The following is a 25,452-nucleotide window of genomic DNA, read 5'->3' on the forward strand; positions in this document are numbered from 1 at the left end:
TACATGCCCCGAGGGCATGTATGTGTGCCACATGGCACAGGTGTACATGCACAGATGTGCATGTACACAGGAATTCGTTATTTACCATCAAATAGTATTTGATGGTAAATAACGAATTTCTAAGGCTCTGTCGCACTGTTTTCAGTGCCACCTACATTTCAAATTACCGATTCGGTAAATTTACCGAATCGGTCATTTTTAAGCCCCCTACATCTGAAAATCCTAATACCGGTCGGTAACGGCCGAAATCGGCCGTTACCGACCGGTATTTGCCGTCCTACATCTGGCCCCTACATCCCAAATGCCTAATACCGGTCAGTAACGGCCGAAATTCGGTAATTTCGGCCGTTACCGACCGGTATTAGGGTTCCTACATCTGGCCCCTAATGTATTTTTTTTTTTTAAACAAAGTAAAATAAAAATTCAGTGAATTCAGTATTTAAATAATCACATTAAGTTGGAGGATTCTAAAGATATCAACCTCTCGTTTGTCAGAAGTATCTTGTTTTTTAAACCTGGCGCTTGTTGTTTTGCTTTTCCCATTATACACAAGACTACAGGTATCAGCATGCAATGCATTAAATACTTACAGCTGAGAAGGAAAAATGTGAGGTCACTGTGTAAGGTTTAATTGATAATTTCTTGTACACATGGAGCATGGAAGCAATTTCCTTGATTGTTACCACAAAGTACCTTTGTGTTTTCATACTGATAGCTCACATAGCAGGAATGTACGGCAGCATGGTAATATTAGTTTCCAAAATAAAATCCTTTCCTCATGTATAACAAGGCAGTCAGTCATACCAAGTCAGTGTCTAAGAGGCTATGAGGAAGGGGACCAAGCACATGATTTTATTAGGCAGGTGATGATAGTGGCAGGCGACCGTAAGGGAATTATTGCTGAAAGGGAAGTCCTGATATTACAAGAGGTCCAAATAAAGTGGATTTGTATTGCTAGTTAAAATTCCTGACACAATTAGGGAAAGTTATCCGGAAAGGGTCCTTGAACGTGCATCAGGGAGAATTTCTGCTATATGTGCATACAAATGATCTGCTTGGGTCAAAGACAAAGTTTTGCCTAAGGTGTCATTCAGAGTATCACATGTGAGGCCTGAAAATGTCACACATTAGCTGCTGTAAACCACAAAATGTCACACAGAAGCGGACTTGAACTTGGTAGCCCTGTTTGTCATAGTTCAATTTAGGCATGGTGTCCCCCCAAGGGAAGGAGTTCTGTAGGGACATGTGATTTATTTGAATCCAAAGAGATTGATTGAAAAGGTGACCGCATTTCACACACTGAACGTGAACCCCTCAGCAAGTAATTTAAATTTGTTACCATAGCCACGGGAATTATGTAGAATGGAAGGACCAAATTATGCGACAGAGTTGGTGAAATTGTGGCAAGAAAAATCAAATTACGTGATGCAATGTGTCACATTTTGTGATAGTATAACACTGACGAGGCAAAAGGTTGACCTAATTTGTAGCAGTTTAATGTGGAAAAAGCAGCCACAGAATTGCATAATTCTAGTGGCAGTGTCTATTACCCAAAACAGCAATTGCCCATGCCTAAGTGGGCCATTGCATACATCTGCATAATGTTCTCTTTGCAGTTTCTTATATGCAATGTTTAAAATACCACGAGCCAGACTATTATTGGTTTCCCTAAAAGTGAACTTAGTGGCTGGAGGGGTGCACACATTAAGTCACAGATAAACTGGTGCTACACTTGGGCACTCCGAATAAGGCATTAAATGAAAAGGGGAACTGTCAATCTCATAGAATGGTAGCGAATGTATGCTAGATTAACTCGCTCTGCCAAAACAGAAATACCTTGCTTAATCTTCACCTTTTGTGACTAGATTTAATTTGCTTCTGCGTATCCCTTACAAACCTACTCACCTATTTAGGCTGCAGTTAGAGGACCATTCATGCCACTGAGGTTAAATTTTGTAAATAAAAATATTATAATAAAAAAAATGAACACAACTTAATTTTTAGTGGGCATGTATCTAGAGCATACTCATCCGACAAGGATCACTTAATTCTCTTAGTCGCTAAAGAAACGTATCATGGAAATGCCTGCTGATGTCATCTGGATGCAGGAGGCAAACATGGAGTACTTCTACAAGGTGATTGGCGACTTTGAGGGAATGGGCATTGTGGGCTCTCCCTCACCATTCCTTGCAGGAGGGCCTACATAGGTTTTGTCACGCCAGTGATGCGAACTCTTTTCCTACAACCCCTTCTGACTGAAAACCCAAGCATATGGAGGTGTTTGGCAAACCCATTTTCTCCCGCCTGTCCTTCCCTCTGTCCATTAAACACCATTTGCATCTTTGGACCCTACACCCATGCTCTATCGGACATGGTCAGCCAGATCTTATGGTAGTTCCTGACAAGTTATGGGCATCTTTAGCCCAAACATTCCAGGACGATCGTGATGTGGCTAAATTTGTTATTCAATCTGGCCTGGATATAACAGATTGCTTGGGTCGGGCAGTTAGCACGAGCATGGTCCTTCGGCGCTGTGCTTGGATGAGGTCCACAGGCTTCTCGAGGGATGCCCAGGCATCCTTGATGGGTATGCCATTCGATGGCTCTTGCCACTTTGGTGAGAAGGCGGACTCTGCCTTTGAACGGTTCAAAGAGAGTCACGCTACAGCTTGTTCTTGGATGAGGGGGCTCTCCACACCTGCCAGGCAGTTCCCCAACAATTTTGTAGTTGTTCCAGGGGTTTTCTCTATACACAATGGCAGACACCAACACCAGTGCAACAAGCTCTTCACTCCTTTTCGAGGTCAGGCCGTGGCTCCCAGAGAAACATACAGGACATCAGGGACAACACATGGCTCAACCCCTTGTCCCTCAGCAACCATAACTTCAGCAAAACTACTTTAGACTTTTCTTTCCGGCACACAGCCACACTGTTGGAAGCAGGATCTACCATTTTCTGCAGGGGTGACAAGACAAATTGTACAGACTTAATTCTGTTTACAGAAGTAATGACATACCACAGATGTTGCTGTACTACACCACTGCTTCTCTAGGTCATAATTATTGCAGGGTATCCTTGGGTATTTGACTAATAATAACGTCCAACTCAAAGTCAAGGAAGGACCTCGGTCTTCTTATAATCTGGCAATTGAGGGCAAATTGATCTTTGCATTCGTTGCTTATGTATCCCATTGTATTTTGTATACTCATGTTGTCAGAAGTATCTTGTTTTTAAACCTGGCTCTTGTTGTTTTGCTTTTCCCATTATAGACAAGACTACAGGTACCAGCATGCAATGCATTAAATACTTACAGCTGAGAAGTGAAAATGTGAGGTCGCTGTGTAAGGTTTAATTTGTAATTGATATTAGTGAATGTACAACCGAATTCATAAGCCAATTCTTGCATTTTGAATCATTCATTATGAGGTGCGTTTTTTTCAAAATAATCATAAGTGTATTTAAGCCTGGTATAGACCTGTATTAGGTAGAAAGGTGTCTTCAGCTACCTGGGAGCATGGTGTGTACAAACATCCCTGGCAAAGGCTACAAGCTCTTCTGAGCGACGAGGTCCTTGTCAGCTCAGAAACGCCATAACTGAGACAGAGAGTGAATGACCTTCAGCAAGTACAGATGCTAATTTACAACAATTCTGTTATTCAGCTACGGTATGCATGCTAAAGGCTAAATAAGTTTAGTGAGGGGCGCTAGAAGGAAGGGATTGGTTACCAAATCTGATTTCATCCTTCGATGCAATCAATGACTTATTGAAATGTCACCACAATATTGCAATTATTTTAAATATTTTATTAATTATATTCATTGCCACTATTATGTTTATTTTTATAGTTACATATATTCATATAATCCTCATTAGGTTAGGACATATATTTTATATAGTATGGATTTCTTGAGTAGTTCATCAATGGTGTAGAGAGTGCCGGAGCACTATAATACAGCAAACTATACTGTAGTCTCAAATGATTTATCGTTGCCCGCAACACACCTTTGTCAAGAAGTGCTTTTAAGTGATTTGTGTGTTATAGTCTGGCAGATTCCCTGTCTGAAGTTTGTAAGCTGGTTCAGCCTTCACGTCGTGATAGTGTTAAGGGCTTATAAATATGCATATTTTGCTAACAGTTGCATAAATGTATTAGGGGGTCTGTCTCCTCATTTATATGGGGCTAGTGGGTAGCCCGATTGTGAGAGAGACGATCACTTTCTTGTGTTTTTGATAATTTTTCAGCCCGCACTTGAAGACAACCAGTTATTGAGTGCTTGCACTCGGTGAATACCGTCTTGAATGTCAGATTCCTTAAAGTTTTCAGGTTGGATTGGCAGTTAAGGCACTGTTATGGAACATTGACTTGTTTCGGATTTTGGAAAGTCTGTTGACACTTTAATCGACCTATTGAATTCTGTTTACTAATACTAGGATTAAGTCTGGGATTAAATGTACAATAAATTAATTTGATACATCTGGACACCTAAATCACTTTACCATTTTAATTTAAAAGACATCTGAATTGTATTATTTATTATTAACTTTTATAAAAATGAGGTTATTATTCAAAGCTTTTATGCATGTAATTTTTTTTAATTCACTATGTATCAGCTCTGAACGGGGAGGTCAGCAAAAATGTAGCTAAGTCCTGCCCAAGTCCTGGATCTTTGGACTACATATTCCCTGTCTTAAGTCATGGTTTCCAATTTAGTCTCTTTTCTGGAGCACAGGTTCTACCAGCAGGGTGAGGCAGTAGCGGATGATGTCTTCTCGAGGTTTAATCCCCACTAGCTTGACTCTCACTACAACCATCAGATTTGTTGGGAGAAACTTTAAATGGGATGGATTTGAAATCTGCTGACAACGAAGACCTTTTGCTGGTCAGATTCCTGGACGCTGTTTGCCCAGTCTCTGCTTTGGGACTTAGTCACTTTTTTGGAGCTTGACGTCAGCCAGCCGGATGGGCCAGGGAGTTGCAGCTGGGCAGGGTGTGCTAATGCTACCTTTACCCGGACGTCTCCATTCAGCCAAAATGTGGTTTCCTTGCCCGCATAGACCTGGTCTTTTGTTTGGATTGTCTAATAGCTTGTCCCAGTCCTCCAGAGGTGGTATTTTTTTTAAGTGCCACCTTTTAATGTTCTTTTTTTGTAGTATCTCTTCCAGGTTACTTCTTGGGCTCCCGGGACCTCCGGGCTGCATGAGGAAAGTAGAACTCATTTCATCAGTGGCTTCTAGCAGAATCCAGTCAGTATCCACTTGCAACTGGTCAACTCGTTTTTTCCAGCGATGGCATCTTGTAGTTTGTTTTGTGCCTGTAGCCATATAGATTAGTCAACTAACCATTGGAGTCCACATCTCAGTCATGGATGCACCTGACACAAGGCCCAGCACATTAGGTCACAGACAGCTGGCCTGTTCCTCTTCTGTTTTTCCACAGGTCTTGGTGTGTTCTGAGTAGCTGGAAGTGAGGTGGCCCTTTTCTGCTGGCCACTAGGCAGTGGCTGCAGACAGCTCCTTAGCCTATGGATCAAACATTACCAATGGTATATCTTTCTCCTCCTACAGCACATCATCTTAGCATTGTTGCAGACATTCCTAAAATGCAACATTACCATGGAAAATCAGGATAGATGTCAGAACGTTTCTCCCCCGGGAGAGTTCTTGGCCCTACCCAGAGGTGTGTCCATGGTAATGAGCAGTCATCTCCTGCCTAGACTATGAATAGCCAGACATCGTCCTCATACCTTTCAAGGTGCATGAAGTTCCTGGAACCTCCCAATGGCCCTTCCTGAGATATAGTGAACTGCATTTCTTGCACCATGGTGATCATCCTGCCAAAAGGGTTAAGCCATTGTTCCTAATCTGACAGCAGTTTTACACCTACTCAGGAGTGTCAAGTACTAACGGAGAGGCCAGCCAAGGCAAATATCTGCTAACTAGCAGCCAACAAAGGGGGACAGTTCCTTTATATTTATAAAAAATGAAACGTCGCCATTGTGAGCTACAACGAATGGCCACTAGAGCGCTGCCTCGCTGATGTCCCCCTGCGTGGCACGCGGTCAATGGCATAGTGACCACACCGTCATTCGCTCCCGCCCACTTACACATATCACATCTCCAACCCAAATGATACTCTGGACACGTATTATGGGTAAGAACTGCTGCAGGTTTATTTTCATACAACAAACGTATGACGTTTAGGTGGGTCATCTTATGGGCAATCCCAAGCAGGCAGCCCCTCGCTGTCCCGCCTGCCTAAAGAGCCGGCCAGCACGGTGAGTTGATGCTCGGACAGTGCAGCACATTGCTGATCTACTGTTATACTCCCATCCCCACTGTCAGGGCGGAGCGGTGTGGCACACCCCCGGTCGGTTCAGACCGCCCGAATGACTAACTGGGCGAACAGCACTCGAGCGGGCAGACAGCCTGAAAAGAGGCCGAGCTGTGGGCAGCCGGGGTTTAGATACGGGGTACGCCCCCCCCCGACAGGTAAGCCCAGCCCTGGCCGCGTGACCTGGCGATCGCGGGGAGGGGCGAGGAGCCCTGCATACCTCCCCTCCTCGCCCACCCCCACGCACAATGCCCTCCGGTACGCACAGCGGACGAGCGCAGCGGGCGAGCCGAAGGTGCGCCAAGGGTAAGCTCGTCTGCGCCCATCCGCGCAAAGACCGGGCCTAGGGCCACACCCCCTGGCCCAACCATACAATACAAAAAAGACTTCCTACTTAGCATGAACTCCAACCCAAATCGGTGTATACACCCACTAACCATGTCACAATGGGTAGGACCATGGAGCTGCAAACACTGTAGGGAAAACTTTGGACCAAACATTATTTCCCCAAAAAATAGTCAGACAGACGTACTGAAATGTGGTCTCGTAAATGTCAGGTCAATGGGCAAACATGCCCTAGACATATATGACCTCATAACAGAGAGAAAATTGGACTGTTTGTTTATGACGGAGACATGGCTGACGCCTATTAGCAACCCGGACGTCACAAACTCTCTCCCACCTGGATACCTTATCTCCAGGGAGGACAGAGCAATCAAAAGGGGGGGAGGCATAGCCATTGCCTACTGTGAAACTATAAACTGTCAGACCTTTGCAATCCCAGAACTTAAAGGGGCTGAAAAAATGGGCTTCGCCATAAAAGCACACGATTCATTTACCTTCACGGGCGCACTGATATACCGACCGCCAGGGAAACATACTGATTTCCTGGAAAGTATCGGGACAGCCATCAGCAACCTGGCTCTCAAATCTGCCAACTTTACCTGCCTAGGGGACATAAATATACATCTCGACTGCCCCACAGACCCGGCAACCATATGTTTTAAAGACACTATGAATGTCCTGGGCCTAAACCAGATCACCACCAACCCCACACATAAAGCAGGGCACATCCTGGACTGCATCTGTTCAAACCTAGGGACACTCACTGTTAAAACACCCCAAACACTAACATGGACAGACCATAGCCTCATCCCTTTCGACATCGTAGTTATGACCGGCAAAATGGCGGGGAACCCAGGCAACACATCTGGATCCCCTGGGGCAGAACCTAGTTGGAAAACCCTGATAGGACAAGAGACATTCCTAACCAGAGCAGCAGAAACCAAACCCACCCCCACTGGAGACCCCACGGAAGGCAGCCGAACCCTTAGAGAATGGATAAATGGACTAAGCTCAGCGAACCCCCGTGCAAAGCTAGGTACCAGAAAGAAACCCTCAGCCCCCTGGTTCACACAGGCCTTAAAAGGAGAACAAAGGAAAGTCAGGGCACTCGAACGGAAATGGCGGACCAAATATGAAGAAACAGACCAAAACAACTATAAAACTGCACGCCGACAGTACCATGGGCAGATAAAAACTGCAAAAAAAGACTACTATACTGAAGCCATAAACAACAGCAAAAACAGGCAGAAGGAAATTTTTAAAATAATTAACACCTTTACTAACCCTAAATCCATGCAAAAAGAAATCCCCCCCTCCCAAAGCTTATGTAATTCGATAGCCAACTTCTTCGAAGAAAAAATTCTAAACCTTACTAAAGACTTCTCCCACCCACGACCCCACAAAGAACTAGCTAATACAGTAGTCACCACCTTCACCCCGGTCAGCTTAGAAGACTCCAAGGCACAAATTTCAAAAATTAAATCAGGCTCCCCTTTCGACCCCTGCCCACCATATGTCCTCCACACCATGGTGGATATAGTCAATCCCATCATAAATAATATCATTAACGCCTCACTCAACTCTGGCGTAGTGCCAGAGGAATGGAAACTTGCTGCAGTGAAACCTCTGCAGAAAAAACAACTGACCGATTCAGCCACCCTGACCAACCTACGACCCATCTCCCTACTCCCAGCTCTCTGTAAACTAACTGAAAAATTTGTCAACAGGCAACTCACAGCCTTCTTAGAGGCAAATAACATATGGTATCCAAACCAAGCAGGATTTAGATCCCAGCACTCAACCGAATCAGCTCTTATATTCACCACTGAAACCTTGAGAGCCGCAATGGACCAGGGAAAAAAAGCCGTCATTGTGCTCCTAGACCTGTCCGCGGCATTCGATACGGTGTCACATACCATCCTGGTGGACCGACTTGCAGCGGCAGGGATTACTGGGAACGTACTGGAATGGCTAAAAAACTTTCTAGCCAACAGGCGACAAGTGGTCACCTTAGGCCAGTTCAGGTCTGAAGAAAAACACCTTACCTTAGGAGTGCCTCAGGGCTCATGCCTGAGCCCGACACTCTTAAATATATACCTGGCCCCCCCTGATTAAACTCATATCATCCTTCGACATCAACACCATATCATACGCGGATGACACACAGCTCATCCTGGTGATGGAGGATGACACCGTAGAAAGTGAAAGGAAACTTAAAAATTGCCTCACAGCCACATTCAAATGGATGTGCGAAAACCACCTTAAATGTAACACGGAGAAAACAGAGATTGTGCCTTTTGGAAAAGAGAACCAGTTTAACCCCGCCCTATGGTGGCCAAAGGAGGGCAACACACCCCCAAACACCATCGCTTCGGCCAGGAATTTAGGGATCCGATTTGACTCCTCCCTGACTTTCAAATAGCAAGCAGTAGCAGTGGCCGGAACATGTTTCGGCCTCATAAAAGGGCTTAGGAAATTCTTTGACTTCATACCACTCCAGGCACGTAAAAGGGCGGCAGTAGCACTGATATCATCTCGCCTAGACTACTGCAATAGCCTATACGCAGGAACAAACAAAACAGTCTGCCATAAACTGCAAATGGTCCAACACGCAGCGGCGAGACTGGTCTTAGGCTGGAAAAGTAGAACCTCAGCCACAGCAGCAATGGACACATTACACTGGCTACCGATCCAGAAACGGGTCCTTTTCAAAATCCTCCTAATCACCTTCAGGGCTTTCCATGGGAAAGGACCCAGCTACATCCAGAGCATGTTCAAACACTACTCCCCCTGCGTAATTTAAGATCCCAAAATTCCAACCTCCTGACCATTCCAAACTTCCGACTGAAAACCAGAGGTGGAAAGGCACTGGCAGTCCTGGGATCTAAGGCCTGGAACTTCCTCCCCCCGCCCCTTCGCCAACTTGGCAAAGAAACTGATTTTAGAAAGGCCCTAAAAACATGGATATACAAACTACCCAGCACCACCTGCAAATCCCTAATCTAGTATACAGTACCCCCTCATCAGCCTGACACTCCCCTGTCCCGGCCTAAACCTTTTTAAAGCGCCAAGATGCTCCCTGGAGTGTAAACCGTGCTATACAAGAAAGAATTACATTACATTACATTACATTACACCTGCGGGGAGCTACAACGAATGGCCACTAGAGCGCTGCCTCGCTGATGTCCCCCTGCGTGGCACGCGGTCAGCGGCATACTCAGGAGTGTCAAGTACTAACGGAGAGGCCAGCCAAGGCAAGTAACTGCTAACTAGCAGCCAACAAAGGGGGACAGTTCCTTTATATTTATAAAAAATGAAACGTCGCCATTGAATTGGATTTTAACACATATGAAAAACGGTGGTTGGGGGGGGGGGGGCTCACTTGCTTTTTCCAAACCAAAGATACAAAAACAGCATGTGGATTGTACTTCAGCCTTTCTCACTAAAAAAGCCACAATACCTAAACGCTGAAAATGGTTTTTAGTGTCCAGTCACTGCAGGAATTTATCAGACTTTAGTTTACCACATGTTCTTTTTTGAATATTTGGTACCCTGCCTTGTGTGCTGCACTGCCTAATTAAGGGGGACTGATTTAATATTTAGAAGTAGCATTTCCCCTTGTCAGAAAGTTTATTTTAACATGCCTGCAGCAGGTTTTTAAATTGCAGGATTCACTCTTTACCTGTAGGCCTCGAGCCATGTTTTAGAGGTCAACCAGATGGACGACAGAATACATGCTGTAAATCCACAGGTGACCATTAATTTGACTACTATTGTACGTTTTCTGCAAAATTGGAAAGTTACAATTGCGCATAACCCTATTGTACCATGTTTTTAGAGGACAGGTCACATACACAAACCACTGACCAGCAGTACCCCAGAGTTCTGAGTCCAAATACCCGTAGCGTCAAATTAAAAAATGGGGATGACGACAAAAATAGAGGGCCTTCTTTGGGAGGACTTTTGGTCCGTTACCTAATCCATATATTCGAATAAGGCATAACCATCTGAATATGTTAACACAGCAAATGCTGAAAAGTGTTTCGTTAAAGTGTCAAAAGATTTCATGCCCTGTGAGTATCTGATATCCCCTGTTTGGGAAGCATACTTATTTTTTAAGTATCCCATTGTTCGTATTCATCCTTATATGAACTTATAGGACAATAATGTGTTTTCCTTTTTTCAGCTTTATACTTCCGAAATAGGTTTACAGATAATTATTTGTTCTCTTCTAGTTAACTGCATTATCATTCATGTCCTGTGTTATTTGCTTGTGTTTTCAGAGATATCAGTGTGTCTAAAAAATAAGCAGCAGATTTAATTGCAAACACTACTTTATAGGTTGAGCCCCTAGTAATACAAAGGTGTAGCTAAAACAAAGGGCCTCATTTATGAGGAATTGGCGTAGGGCAGCGCCGCACGTCTTCTTGCCGCGCTGCCCTACAACAATGTGAAAGGGCAGGAATGTACCGTATTTATAAAATACGAAGCATTCCTGTCCTTTTCCCATGTGTTGGGGCACAACTTGCTTCCTAGCACCAGCATAGGCAGGATATGCATATTCATTGGCCAAAAAGCAACTCCCTGGGGTTTTGCACGCTCACTCTATCAGAGCCAGGGCTGTAACCAATGTTTTAGTCTTAGGAGTTCTGGTCCTGGATATGTCAGTCAGCAACGTGGGCTTCCTTGCACAAGTTTGCGAAGCACTACTGTCTGGACAGTCAGGTCTGGCATGATGTTTGGACAGTCAGATCTGGCATGACGGTCACTTTGCCCGTTCAGCCCTACAGGACATTTTAGTCTAATCCATATTGCAGCCTCACTTGCGGGTAGCTGTTGCTTGGGTATCTATTCACAGGTAAATACAAGATACCTTTGGTAAAGCCTAGTCGGGTAGCTGCAGATTTCCTACTGATCCTCCCCACTCTGTAAACGTATTATAGTATAAGGCATTTACCCCTTTAAGGGCCTTAGCTTTACACATCAGTGGCCAGTGTTCCTCATTATTCTGCGCTTGTGGCATGGAAAGTAGCGAAAAGAATCTAACATCAGCGCACTGGGGTGGCGTCTATATAGGCACTGCACACATCACTTGCTGCGCCATGAAGCCGGCGATGCCACACGGAAATGAACTACACCACCTACCAGTATGCAGATGCTGGTCACCAAAAGTTTCCAGATCCTGTCTGATGCCTGGGAAATATTCTAAGGTAAGGGATCTGCGGCGAGTCTATACCAGAAAAGGCATTACTGAGGCAAGTAACTTGTTCATCAACAAACACACCGTCATTTTGAGTCACAGTGAGAGTACTAAGAAGGAAGATTACGTCCAGTTCCTAGATAATGTGCAGGATCCCACAGGCTAATAAAACTTACAAAACATAGACCTACTCTATTTGTAACTTATTTACGTGCCTCATGCATGAAGCTTTACTGGTGTTTTAATAAACCTGTTGTTTTTTTTGGTACTGTAAATTAGTTATTGCACTTATCTCAAAAGTCCCGGAGAAAATAACTAACAATTAACATTTCATGCAACTTCTTTACACAAAACATCATTGTGGAACTGCCATAATGCCAAAATACAGATAACTCATTTTTGCTAGAAGAAAGGCAATACCAATGTTTTATTAGCATGGAGGAACTGTCATAATTCAAAACTATGTGACATTTTGAAGTTTATTGCATGACATGGTTGCTTTAATAATTTATGAAAACCTGTGGAGTACCTGAAGTTACTTCAGAACTCATCAGTTTATTTTACATTATTATTTTGCCTCTTTAAAGGTTAAATGATGAACTTCTACACTACATTCTCAAAATTGTTGTTCGGGAATCCTGCGTCCTTATCACCAAGTGCCAAACAGTAGCAAAAGAAGATTTTCAGACACTTCTATCAACTGTGCCTGTATGTAATATATTCATTATATATGTAAATGGTAAATGATCTTGTTGTGCTTGAAGTATTATCAGTTTTGAATACTTGTATGTGATTTTTATTGAGCTTCTTCCACTATTTGCAGAATAAACAGTTAAATTTAACAATGCAGCAAGCCATAATGCACAGTTGTAGTGAAGGAAAGAGCATCACTAAAATACAAAACAATTACGTATTTCAGATTATATTAAATGTGGTCATCTCGGCACTCTCCTGAAGAACTAGCATTGGGACAATATGATTGTAAACTGGTGTTTTGATGATTGCCACCTTCCAATTAGTAAAGTACTGTTGATTTCTAATAAAATGTGCAGTGAAATTTTATATATGTTATCATTTTAGGATGAGATTAGGCTAGTATATATTTTTGGTTGTTGCCTTTAAAGTTCACATAGGTCTATTCCCAACTGTGGATTCGAGAGACCCATGTGGTCTTTAACGAGGCATCCAAAAATTTGTTCGCCTATCAGAAGTATCATCCTTAAAAAATCTTCATTAATTTTTTTCTTCTATTGATTTAATTCCCTTAATTTAGTCACATTCCTTTCTATAGCTGTAGTCGGCTTTTAGTCTTTTGAGACATTAAATGACTGAAAGCCATGAGAACTGCTGTTGCTTTTTAGGTCTCGCCTTTACCATTCCGAAGGAATGGGAAATGGCGAGAATTCAAGTGCTCGAACTGATTGTCAAACCACCGCATTTTTTCGTGGCGTTTTCTTCGAGTGCACGTGGCCACAGGCACGCGCTTTTGGCCCATACACTTTCATGGCCATCTGTTGCTCAATGTCCCTCCCACCCTTCGTTTGATCTTGCCGCGAGTTCAGGCTAATGGCCCTTCCCCCTCCCCCAGCACAGAGCACGCATCGTGGCCGCACAGCACATCAAAGGGCTTCTCCCAGCGTGTGCTGTGCGGCTTCTCCTCCCCTAATTATGTGGCCGGCCGTACTTGTGTTTCCCGGCCGCTTCCCGGCCGCTCTTGTATTTAATTAGCAGCAGCAGCATTTCTCCTGCGCCAGGCCACATCAAAGGCTCTGTGCCACTTTCACCCACACAGCAACACTTACAGACACGCAACGCCACTCACACCCACGCAAGCCCACTATCATCCACGCAACACCACACTCACCCAAGCAACACCACTCACTCACACACGCAACGCAACTCACACACGCAACGCCACTCACACACGCAACGCCACTCACACACGCAACGCCACTCACACACGCAATGCCACTCACACACGCAACGCCACTCACACACGCAACGCCACTCACACACGCAACGCCACTCACACACGCAACGCCACTCACACACGCAACGCCACTCACACACGCAACGCCACTCACACACGCAACGCCACTCACACACGCAACGCCACTCACACACGCAACGCCACTCACACACGCAACGCCACTCACACACGCAACGCCACTCACACCACTCACACACGCAACGCCACTCACACACGCAACGCCACTCACACACGCAACGCCACTCACACACGCAACGCCACTCACACACGCAACGCCACTCACACACGCAATGCCACTCACACACGCAACACCACTCACACACGCAACACCACTCACACACGCAACACCACTCACACACGCAACACCACTCACACACGCAACACCACTCACACGCAACGCCACTCACACACGCAACGCCAGGCTACACATCATAAATAACAATCATTTGCAATGCTATAGGTCTCCCATTTACTTAAATTGAACATAATGGCATTGTAAATGACAATAACTTTCAAAAATGTTTACTTTTACAATAAATTGAAAAGGCATTGTCATTTACTATGCCAACAGCTTAAAGTTGCCTAAATGCAAGACTTATTGCATTGCAAATAGCCAATAGGGCTCGCTTTTGGGACCATCTAAGTGTTTATGCATGCGACATTTTATGTTGTTGCAACGAGGAAATTATGCTGCATAACTACTTATAGCGAGACCTATTGGCAATGCCAATGCTTGTTACTTTATGCTTGCACATGGTTACATCGAACTTGCTAGCAGATGAATATACTATGCCCTGATTCTATCTGCTGCTGTAGCTATAGAGCACTGGTATCTGGAACCATATGCTTGGGAATCCCTGAATAAATGTTGTGATTAAAATGTTCCTTTCTTCTCTGTTTATTAGAGACAGTGGGCCCGTATTTGGTTTTTGAGATGTAGGGGGCCCACATTTTAACAATTTAGTAAATTTACCGATTCAGTAAATTTTCCGAATCGGTAAATCTAGATCTAGGTGGCACTGAAAACAGTGCCACAGGCCCTTAAGAATTCGTTATTTACCATGAAATACTATTTCATGATAAATAACGAATTCCTGTATCTGTGCAATATGACACACATGCATGCCCTTAGGGCATGTATGTGTGCCACATAGCACACAAGCCAGAATCAGGGGTGCAACAGGGTGTCAAAGTGACACCCTGTCCCCCTGACAATTCGGTAATTTTACCGAATCGGTATTTACCGATTCGGTAATTACCGAATCATAGCGATTCGGTAAAAATTACTGAATTTTTACCTAAATCTCATTTACCGAATCTAGAATACCGAATCAGTAAAATTCGGTATTCTAGAGTCGGTAAATAAGATTTACCTACATCGGGCCAGTGTTCTTTAGTTATTGACACTTAAATGGTCAGTTACTGTCTAGAGGCTGCATACAGTAGATTTGGATAGTATTTCAAGCATGGACTATTTGAAAAGGTTTAAATACCAAGATTTAAAATGGGTGAAAATGCAACAAACGTAAAACTTACTTGTCTGTTTCCTAACTAGTAGCACTCTACTTTCTTCTATGGGCAGGACCAAGAAAGGCTTTGTAGAACCAAGCATTCACCTTAAAGTTTCCTTCACTTTGAACAAATCCTTTCACCATGTTACCAGGGCTCCTTCACCCAAAGCTTTGTATATGTATGTGGTTTTTGTATGTGTTAATGCAGCTTGATTGTGAACTGTTACTTCATTGTGATGTAGAGTGTTAAAAAGAGGTGCATCTTCAAATGTTTCCTGAATTTGAGCAGGATCAGGGTGGCCTTGATGGATAAAGTGATGCTGTTCCAGGTCATGGCACAAGAACTGTTGCCTTGTTTTTTTCCTCATGAAGAATAATGGCAGGAGTTTTTGTGTTTATTTCAAATCACAGGAAAGTCTTGAGATTGTATATTGTCTTTGCCCACACATAGCTGTCCTTTTCCTGAACCCTACACACAAGAAACCCTTGCGACCCATGACAGGTCGCTCCCCCTCCGCACAGCACCGCCTGTGCCCATTCTCTCCCTCGCTCCCCCCGTGTCTCTCTTTCCCCGGTTTCCCTTCTGCTCCCCTCGCTGTCCCCATGTGTCTCTGCCCGGTTTTCCTTCTGCTCCCCTCGCGGCTCCCGTGTGTCTCTGCCCGTTTTGCCTTCTGTTGCTTAGCTGCCCCTGCATTTATGTGACCTTTCTGCCTTCTGTGACACTCGTTTCCCCCCGTTTTTTGTGACCTTTCTGCCCTTTCTTGTGACCTTTTGCCCTCTGTGCCACTCGTTTCCCCCGTTTTCTGTGACCTTTTTGCCCTTTTTGTGACCTTCCTGCCCACTGTGCCACTCGTTTCCCCCTCAATTGTTGTGCCCTTTTGCCTTCTGTTTCCTTCGTCGCCCCTCACCCCCGCGTCCCCTGTGGATCCACCCTCCTGCCTGCCCATTCGCTGCCCGCGCCTCCAACCTGCACCTCACTCTAACCTCTCCACACATGTCGGTCGCGCTGCTGGCGCACAGCAAGCCCGTCTGCGCCCGCCTGCGCTTGGACTGCACCCAGCACCAGAACCCCTGGCCCCCCGCACCTGCCTCGACTACCGCCGCCACTACGACGCCAGCACTCTGCACGCTCTCAACCCCGGACGGACCCACAACAGCTTCAAGGCCGCCCCGAAACGCACACACGGTCCCTTCACCTGCCGGAACTGCAGCTACACCAGCCACAGAGCCGACGAACCACCCACCAAGAAAGACCGCAGCCACCTCCGATGCATACTACTGAACACCCGCTCCGCACGCAAACACGCCGTCGAGCTCTGGGACCTCCTCAACACAACTTCCCCAGACTTCGCCTTCCTGACCGAGACCTGGTTGAACAACTCCTCCGCACCCGACATTGCCATAGCCATACCAGATGGCTACAAGATCACCAGCAGAGACTACACCAACGGAGTCGAAGGAGTTATCGCCATCGTCCACAAGAACAGCATCAGGGTCTCGACTAGCACCGACGACGCGCTCAGCACCGCCGAACACATGCATTTCCAGATCCACACAGACCCCCAACTCCACCCTCAGAGGCACCCTCGTCTACCAATCCCCGGACCCTGCCCCCAGTTCAGCGATTCCATCGCTGACTTCATTGGCACGCACACCATGACCTCCACCGACTACATCCTCCTCGGAGACCTGAACTTTCACCTTGAGAACAATAACGACAACAACTCCACAACCCTGATCCATAACCTCGTCAACCTCGGACTGAGACAACTTGTCAAAACGCCCACCCACTCCGCCGGCCACACGCTCGACCCCGTCTTCTCCTCAAGCCCACACGTCTCCGTCAGCCACACCACCGAACTCCCTGGACCGACCACTGCTGCATCCACTTCACCTTCCAGAAACCCACCACACACCACCGCACCCAACAGATCCCCCGCCGCCGCTGGAGCAAATTCAGAGAAGACCAACTACATGCAAACCTCTCTCTCAGCTCACCCCCCGAACCCTCCAACACCGACGTCGCTGCCCACAACTTCAGATGCTGGATCGAGGACTGTGCCAACACTCTCGCCCCGCTGAAGAAATCCCCCCCAGAGACACCAGCCAGAGGGCCAGCTGATTCAGCCCAGAACACCTAGATTCCAAGCAAGCCTGCCGGAATCTAGAGAAGAAATGGCACAGTGAACAAACTCCGGACAGCCACGCAGCACACAAGGACGCTTTCGCATCCACCACCACCTCATCAGGGCTGCCAAGAAGACCTCCTTCAAAGTCCGCCTCGACAACAACGCACACGACAGCAAGGAGCTCTTCAACATCGTGAAGGAACTCTCTAATACCAGCTCCAACACCAACGACATCCCGCCGTCGCAAGCCCTGTGCGACTCTCTCGCCACCTTCTTCCACCGCAAGATAGCAGACATCCACGACAGCTTCAACACCCAGACAGCCCCAACAGACAGCAACACAACAGATTCTCCGCACACCATCGACCACGTCCCCTTGCTAGCCTGACAAGCGTGAGCGTCGATGACACCATCAAGACCATGAGCACAATCCACTCTGGCTCTCCGTCAGACCCATTCCCGCACCACGTCTTCAACAAAGCAAGCAGCTGCATCGCACCCCACCTACGCAATGTCATCAATCTCTCCCTTCATACCACGACCTTCCCAGAGAGCTGGAAACACGCCGAGATCAACGCCCTACTCAAAAAACCCAAGGCAGACCCAAGAGACCTCAAGAACTTCCGACCCTTCTCTCTGCTCCCCTTCCCGGCCAAGGTCATTGAGAAAATCGGTAACAGACAGCTAACCCGATCCCTTGAAGAGAACAGAATCCTGGACCCTTCCCAGTCAGGGTTCCGCAGCAACCACACCACCGAGACCGCCCTCATCTCCGCCATCAACGACATCAGGATCCTGCTAGACAAGGGGGAGACTGCAGCACTTATACTCCTAGACCTCTCCGCCGCCTTCGACACCGTCTACCACCGCACACTACGCGCACGCCTCCACGCCGCAGGGATCCGAGACAAGGCTCTGGAATGGACCACCTCCTTCCTCTCCGGCAGAAGCCAGTGCGTCCGCCTCCCCCTGTTCCGTTCCGAAGCCTCCGAGATCATCTGCGGCGTACCCCAAGGATCCTCCCTCAGCCTGACACTTTCAACATTTACATGGCCCCGCTCGCACACGTTGCCCGACAGCATGACCCCAACATAATCTCCTACGCCACTCAACTGATCCTCTCCCTCACCAAGGACCCCATCACCGCCAAAGCCAACCTCCATGAAGGAATGAAGGCCGTCGCCGACTGGATGAAGATCAGCCGTCTATAGCTGAACTCGGACAAGACGGAGGTCCTCATCCTCTGCTCCAACCCGTCAGTCTGGGACGACTCCTGGTGGCCAAGGGCACTGGGGGCAGCCCCGACCCCCACCGACCACGCACGCAACCTGGGAATCATCCTCGACCCGAGTGACCAAGCAAGTCAACGCTGTCTCCTCCTCCTGCTTCAACACCCTCCGAATGCTCCACAAGATCTACAGATGGATCCCGACAGATACAAGAAAGACAGTCACCCAGACGCTCGTCAGCAGCAGACTCGACTACGGAAACACCCTCTATGCGGGAGCCCCGACCAAGCTCATCAATCGACTACAACGCATCCAAAATGCCTCGACACGACTGATCCTCGATGTACCACATCATGGCCACATCACCCCCCCACCTGCGAAATCTGCACTGGCTCCCCGTCAACAAGAGGATATCCTTCAAGCTCCTCATCCAGGCACACAAGGCACTCCACAAGACCGGCCCAGCCTACCTCAACGGACGGCTCTCCTTCTACACCCCCAACCACCAGCTACGCTCTGCCGACCTCTCACTCGCCACCGTCCCGCGCATCTGAAGAACAACCACTGGCGGGAGATCCTTCTCCCACCTCGCTGCCAAGACATGGAACACCCTCCCACTGAGTGTATGACAGACCCAAGACCTGATGACCTTCAGGAGGATACTAAAGACCTGGCTGTTTGATCAGTAGTGGCCCCCACCTCCCCCCCCCCCCCAGCGCCTTGAGACCCTCGCGGGTATATAGTGCGCTTAACAAATGACTGATTGATTGATTGAAAGTGAGATAGAAATTTCGAGATTGAATGATACTGTAGTTACTGAATTTCTGAAGCCATAATCATTACTTACTATTACTATGTTGGAGGACTGCGGTCATAGGATTAAAAGAGGTATCTCCTTGCATACAGAGTGGTATTTTTCCTCAGGGCATAGTAACCCTTCCATAGGATATCGTAGAACAGGTTTTCTGTTTTATTATTTTATTTGATAGCAGGGAAGTGGGGGAAATTTACATTTCTACCATTTTAAGTCGATGCGTTTTCAGGTTCCTAACAGAGAGGCAATGTGGCAACGTATATTCTTATTTTGTTATTGTTGCAGCAGGGACTTTGGCTTTATTTGGTGGATTGACAAGGCAGATACTTCCATGCAGCATAAGGGCATTTCATAATCATTTCTGTTGATTTCGGAAATGTCTTTTATAAAATCATTAACAACAACTATGTGCAATTAGTTAATATACACAAAACACCCTGAGCACGTAGCTACACCAAGATCAACATAAAGCCAAATTAAAAAAACAATTTGGTTAAAACATTTGTTCATGGGAAGAGCTTATTACAGTTCCCTATCCCAAAACATATGGTTGCACTTGCCTCTCAGTTTAATAAGAAATGGACTCCAGCAACTAAAATCCTTGTCATTAGTAGACTTATTTATGTTGGATTGGTTTTAGCTTTGAATTCTACATTCTGAACCAGAAGTTTAAAAACATATGTACATACAGCTTTTATGTTTGCACAAACAGTAGCTAACAATCTGTAAACTGATAAACATAAGACATTTAACCATATTATGAACAGGATATATGAGATTAAGAATGGTATTAACTGCCTAACAGTACATGGACTGGAGAATGAAGACTTGTTATACTCTAGCATTACATTACAAGAAGGCCCTGAAGCTAGAGACATATTTTAATTGATGGTTATTGATCATGCCTTTTATCCATGGAGTAGATTATAGTGGTCTATCTTTATATACGTTAGACAACATGTTGAGGACCGAAATACATAAATGGTCATGACCGATAGAAAAACATAGATCAGTTGACTGATGGGGGGAGATTAGCCTAGTTATTATCCCTTTCAGAAACCCTTTCACCTTGAATAGTTCTAACATACCTGCTACACTTAGTAGTTCCTCTTCACTTTCATTCCATAGGTTGTTTCTTCCACTTTTGGTTCTACAGAACGTTAGGTGTAAGTTTCTTGTTAGTGAATCTGTATACCTAATAAGGGATTCCTGCCTTTGTAACATTATGACGTTCTGAGAGATGCACATTGCATTTGTTGACTAACAAATGGTGCCACTACAAAGTGATAATTCCTGCCACTACATTGTACCTAATATAATGTGTCTATATGTCTCATACTAGATCTCTCCTTTTACTGTTTGTTTGTACATGTCTGAGTGCTGTGTGTTGAGTGAAGGATAATATATTGGAATACCTGCCCATAACTAGAATCAAAAGCTGTCTGTGAGATTAGTGCAATGGAAATATCTGCTTTGTACAATGAGATGACTGGAATGTGTCATTTCCACACTGAAAGATAGATGTGCACAAGTTGCTACAAATCTGGTATTCATTAGATTGATAAGCAGGTGTTACCGGATTTGTGTTTTGTGATTTTTAACGCAAGAGGCCTCAAACTACTAGTACAGTTGTGTTAATGAAAGTAAAATATTTCCTACTACTAAGATTCTAGATGAGCCCACTATGTTTTATTAAAGTGAATGCTGGCAAGGAATTTGCATTTTGTTCTTGGCCCAAAAATAATTAAATTAAGATAAGGGATAAAGCGTGCCCTGTCGTACATTGTAAGGCTATTGGAAGTCACAGAGGAGTTACATAACCATGTAGAGGAACGAGGCCTAAGGCAAGGTTCCTTTATATGGTTATAGAACTCTGAGATGACTTGCAAAACCCTGATCATTACAGAAGGGTGTACTTTATCCCATACAATACATGTTCACACCATCACCTTACCCACAAACCACTTAAAACCTTGGTGCCTAGCTTTTTTATGTGAAAGAGAGGGCATGTTGGCAAGTATGAAGAAAAAAATAGAACCTCTAGTGCAAAATTAAACAATCATAAACCTGTGAGGCATTTGTTGCAAAAAGATATTGGAAGCCTTTCAATACAAGTTAGTTTAAAGAAAGAAAAAAAAAAGCTGCCGTAGCTCCAAATGTGTAGAAACATGCAGAAAGATTCGAACTTTTCTATAATTATCTTAGTGCAAATCGCTGTAAACTAGAAAAATAGAGCAGAAGAAAGAAAAGTAAAGTTTAATTGTTGTTGCTTAAAACAGATTATAACAGAAGTAGTAAAATGCTCAACCCTTTGTTGACTGTAAGCCTTCCCTCGACCCGCACCCTTAACTGTTGTTTCATATTATGTGTTTACTGACTTATCCATTTATTTGCAGTTTTTATTTAGATCCTTTTTTCACGTTTGTTTTTAACATTTTTCTTGTCTGGCACACTTCTGTAGATAAATGACTGCAATAACTTAAAAAAATATATATATTATTTAAATCATAAACCTCTTCGGAGAGTCAATGTTGAACACCTGTACGTCTGTAAATAAAGTGCCACTTCTGCATTAACCAGTTTCCCAGATAACTTTGTGTATCATTAAAGCAGCTTTAAATTTTGCAGAGTCTTACTTGACAAATGCAGTATGTGGTGGGAATAAGTGAGACATCAAGGAGGCGAATGTGTGGTGTCAGCATAGCAGTGTCGTTGTTAATGAGGTGGTGCTGATAAAAAGGTATTTTAGTGCAGTTCTGCTTTTGCATTCTTCAACATGGTGTTGGTAATACATTTATGTGCCTTTGTGGTTTTGAATTGGCATCGAGTCAAGGATTTCCATGGAGAATTTAACTGTAGAATTAAGATGCTCTAATTGTACTCATTTACATTGAAGGTTGCATCACCTTGCCTGCGATATTTGATGGCAGTACAGAATCACCTTCTGAGTAATACTATTTTGATTAAACCTGATGAACATGATGACAGTGACAGCTCCCTCCAAGGGGAGACATTGAAGGTACAGGTAAACACCAGATTTCATTACGATAATATTGTCTTTAGTGTTGAAATTGCACTCGTTACAACAGCGTAGTGCAGCCTGTTAAGTCTTTGTGTTGTATTTATTGTTGACTTAAATGTGAAAGCTCCCAATATAATAGCTCTGTAAAAAGATTAATCTCACCTTTGAAAAAAGTTGGTTTTCTTAATATAAAAGTCATATTTATTGTAGCATTCATTATACAAATACAGTCAGGAGTTTTCTGCCATTTAATGTTACTAATAATTTCATTCAACAGCAGAGCCTACTGGGTCAAGTTAGCTTATAATTGTAAGGATTCTTTAAATAAAAATGTCAGAGTCCTACCTTCCTATTTAAATTTGTGATGTAGCTTTGTAAAGACTTTAAAAATTAAAAAAAACTAAATGGCATGCAAATTGTGGTTTGCTACTTACTTTAAGGATTGCCTGTTTGTTTGTAGCCACCAAGGTGTATGTGAGCTTAGCTTGTGCTAGCACCTTAAAATATTCATGAATCGCTAAGCATCTCAAATACAGTAATGTTGGTTTGTCTGTCCATGTATACTTTGTTCTCTAAATTTATTTGTTGTCCTAATGGTGGCGAAGTCTAATGTTTGATGTTTATAAGATACTGGATGCATTTTTCCCTAGTGAAATTGTTGTTTATTTCGCTAAATGTTACTATCTCCATACTCATTAATTTTATTTTACCCACTTTCAACTCTAATTTGCTAACATCTCTTTTGCATACAAACCCAGACCTTATTTACCTTCTCTCTCACCAAATGACTGGTAAATTAATTTATAACATGGCTGCACTTATAATATTGACAGATGCATCCATTTCTCTTTTCCTTGTGTATGTACTGTAGTAATGTATAGCAGTCTTGCAATTTTTCCTAGGAGCTTCAGGCCAGTATTTTGGGTCTTGCTACTCAGATCCTGACTGGATGTGATGAGGTGTTAGAAATGCTGCAGCAGATCACAACAGTGCTTATTAACAGTGATGTTGGCGACCGAGAACTTCGGTAAGGCATTGCCTTTTTTTTTATCAAGTACATGATACTTATATGCATTTTAGCAACGTGTATAATCACTGTTTGGTTGTTTTTATTCTGACTAGAGTCTTGTGTAGCATTGGCATACTACCATAAGGCATCTTCTAGGTGCTTGATTATAGTATGATGAATAATGGGGCACAATAGAGGCCTTTTACTTGGCCCCCTGGTAGGGGGTAGATATCTGTTTTTCTATGCATGGGTGAGTGCATCTAATGTGCTGATGGAGAACAGTGAGATGGGAATACTAATAGGAGGCAGGGAGACATAGATTCCTTGTGACAATACGCTGAAGTAAGAAAGAGTTCCTTCTGGATTCAAGGCTGGGAGGCCTATCTGCTTTTGGTCATCACAAAATTCTGCATCCTTGCCTAATGCATCCCTGCTTTGATATAAAGTATCATTGTGTGAATGGTTTTGCCCCTTCTCTGACTGGTTTCCCTTTCCTGCACTGTCTAAGGCTGTTTAAGGCTTCATTAAATTGTTGTTTTTTCAGGAGTTTCCTAAATTGAAGGTGATGTCACTCTCTATTTTGGATACAATACTTAACAAATAATTTTTTTACATTACCAAGCACTCCTCCGGATAGGGAATCCAAGAGGATTTATCCTTTTAGCAAGCATATATTTTCTTCTCCCATTCTAGCACTGTGCTCTGTATAGGTTGGTTTTCTGGGCCATTACATACACACCTTTTGGGACGTGACCAGCGAGATCTTGCTAGCTGTCCCGAAAGACATCATGACCTCTTAAGCCCAGAGCATTCCTGATGGACAACACTTGACCAAATATGATATTAACACAGGTCTGGATACTACCGATTGAGTGGGGAGGGCAGCCAGCACCAGTGTAGTCCTTTGTTGTCATGTGTAGATACATTGTATTCCTCATTTTTATGCCTTTAGTTGCATCCCGCCTTTTCGGTGAGAAGGTAGACTGCTTTGTAGTGATGTGGTAAGTTCCTAAGGGCCTAACAGTTTCTGCACAAATTCAAAAAGTGTAGAGGCAATTCCAGGGGGCTGGCAGCTAGACAGACATCCTTACCAACAAGTGCAGCAGACACCCCTATCCTTACAAGAACATGGACGTGGATCTATCAGACAGCGCCCAGCCCTGCAGGGGCATAAGTCCCCCAATTCCTCTTCTCTTGCTACTTCAGCCACCAATATCTTTAGTTTACTGTAAGTGGTGCATACCCAACAAATGTGGGAGCAGAATTCATAATTTCCTCCCTTGTTGGTGAGCCGTCATTTCCGACAGATGGGTCATAAAGATCTTTCCTATGTTACTTCCACGCCAGAGCTAATTTCAGATGAACACATGTCCATTTTGTTATAAGAAGTGTGGTTGTTGCTCTCACAGAGGGTGATGGACTCAGAAGGAAGGAGGGGTGTTAATCTTGCTATTTCGTCGTTCCGACGATGGACAGGGGGTTCCAGCCTACGCTGGACCTTTGGCCTCTGAATGTCTACCTGCATAAAGACAAAGTGAGAATGCTCACGCAGGCCAGCATCCTGTCTGCTCTGGACCCAGGCGACTGGATGGTGTACTTGGACCTGCAGGATGCGTATTTTCATATACCCATCATTCAGTACCCAAGATGCTATCTGAGTGGGCCCAGCACCAAGGTAATATGACCAATGCCATCCACGTCTCGGAGGATACAGCTTAAGTAGTGGCTGTTCAAATGCAATTCGTTTAGCAACAGGCCACTCTCCCTTCCCCACCCAGAGGTGATGGTGGTGACAGACATGTTCATTGTGGGCTGGGTATATCACCCGGGGGACATGGAAATAAGGGGACTCTTGTCTTTGGCAATCGCT

General features: G+C 44.7%; 1 protein-coding gene across 4 annotated transcripts in view; it reads left to right on the top strand.

Moving 5' to 3' along the window:
- HECTD4 (HECT domain E3 ubiquitin protein ligase 4) overlaps positions 1-25,452 on the top strand; it is a 2,216,728-nt gene that overhangs the window by 345,141 nt on the left and 1,846,135 nt on the right. For 3 of the 4 annotated variants that reach the window (XM_078667422.1, XM_078667425.1, XM_078667423.1), the window contains exons 16-18: positions 12,466-12,586; positions 22,448-22,576; positions 23,476-23,600. In XM_078667422.1, the coding sequence (XP_078523548.1) occupies positions 12,466-12,586; positions 22,448-22,576; positions 23,476-23,600 (375 nt within the window). The remainder of the gene's footprint in view (positions 1-12,465; positions 12,587-22,447; positions 22,577-23,475; positions 23,601-25,452) is intronic. The other variant, XM_078667424.1, reaches the window with a different exon arrangement.

The sequence above is a fragment of the Lissotriton helveticus genome, chromosome 11 (assembly GCF_964261635.1).
Source record: "Lissotriton helveticus chromosome 11, aLisHel1.1, whole genome shotgun sequence".
Taxonomy (NCBI): Eukaryota; Metazoa; Chordata; class Amphibia; order Caudata; family Salamandridae; genus Lissotriton; species Lissotriton helveticus.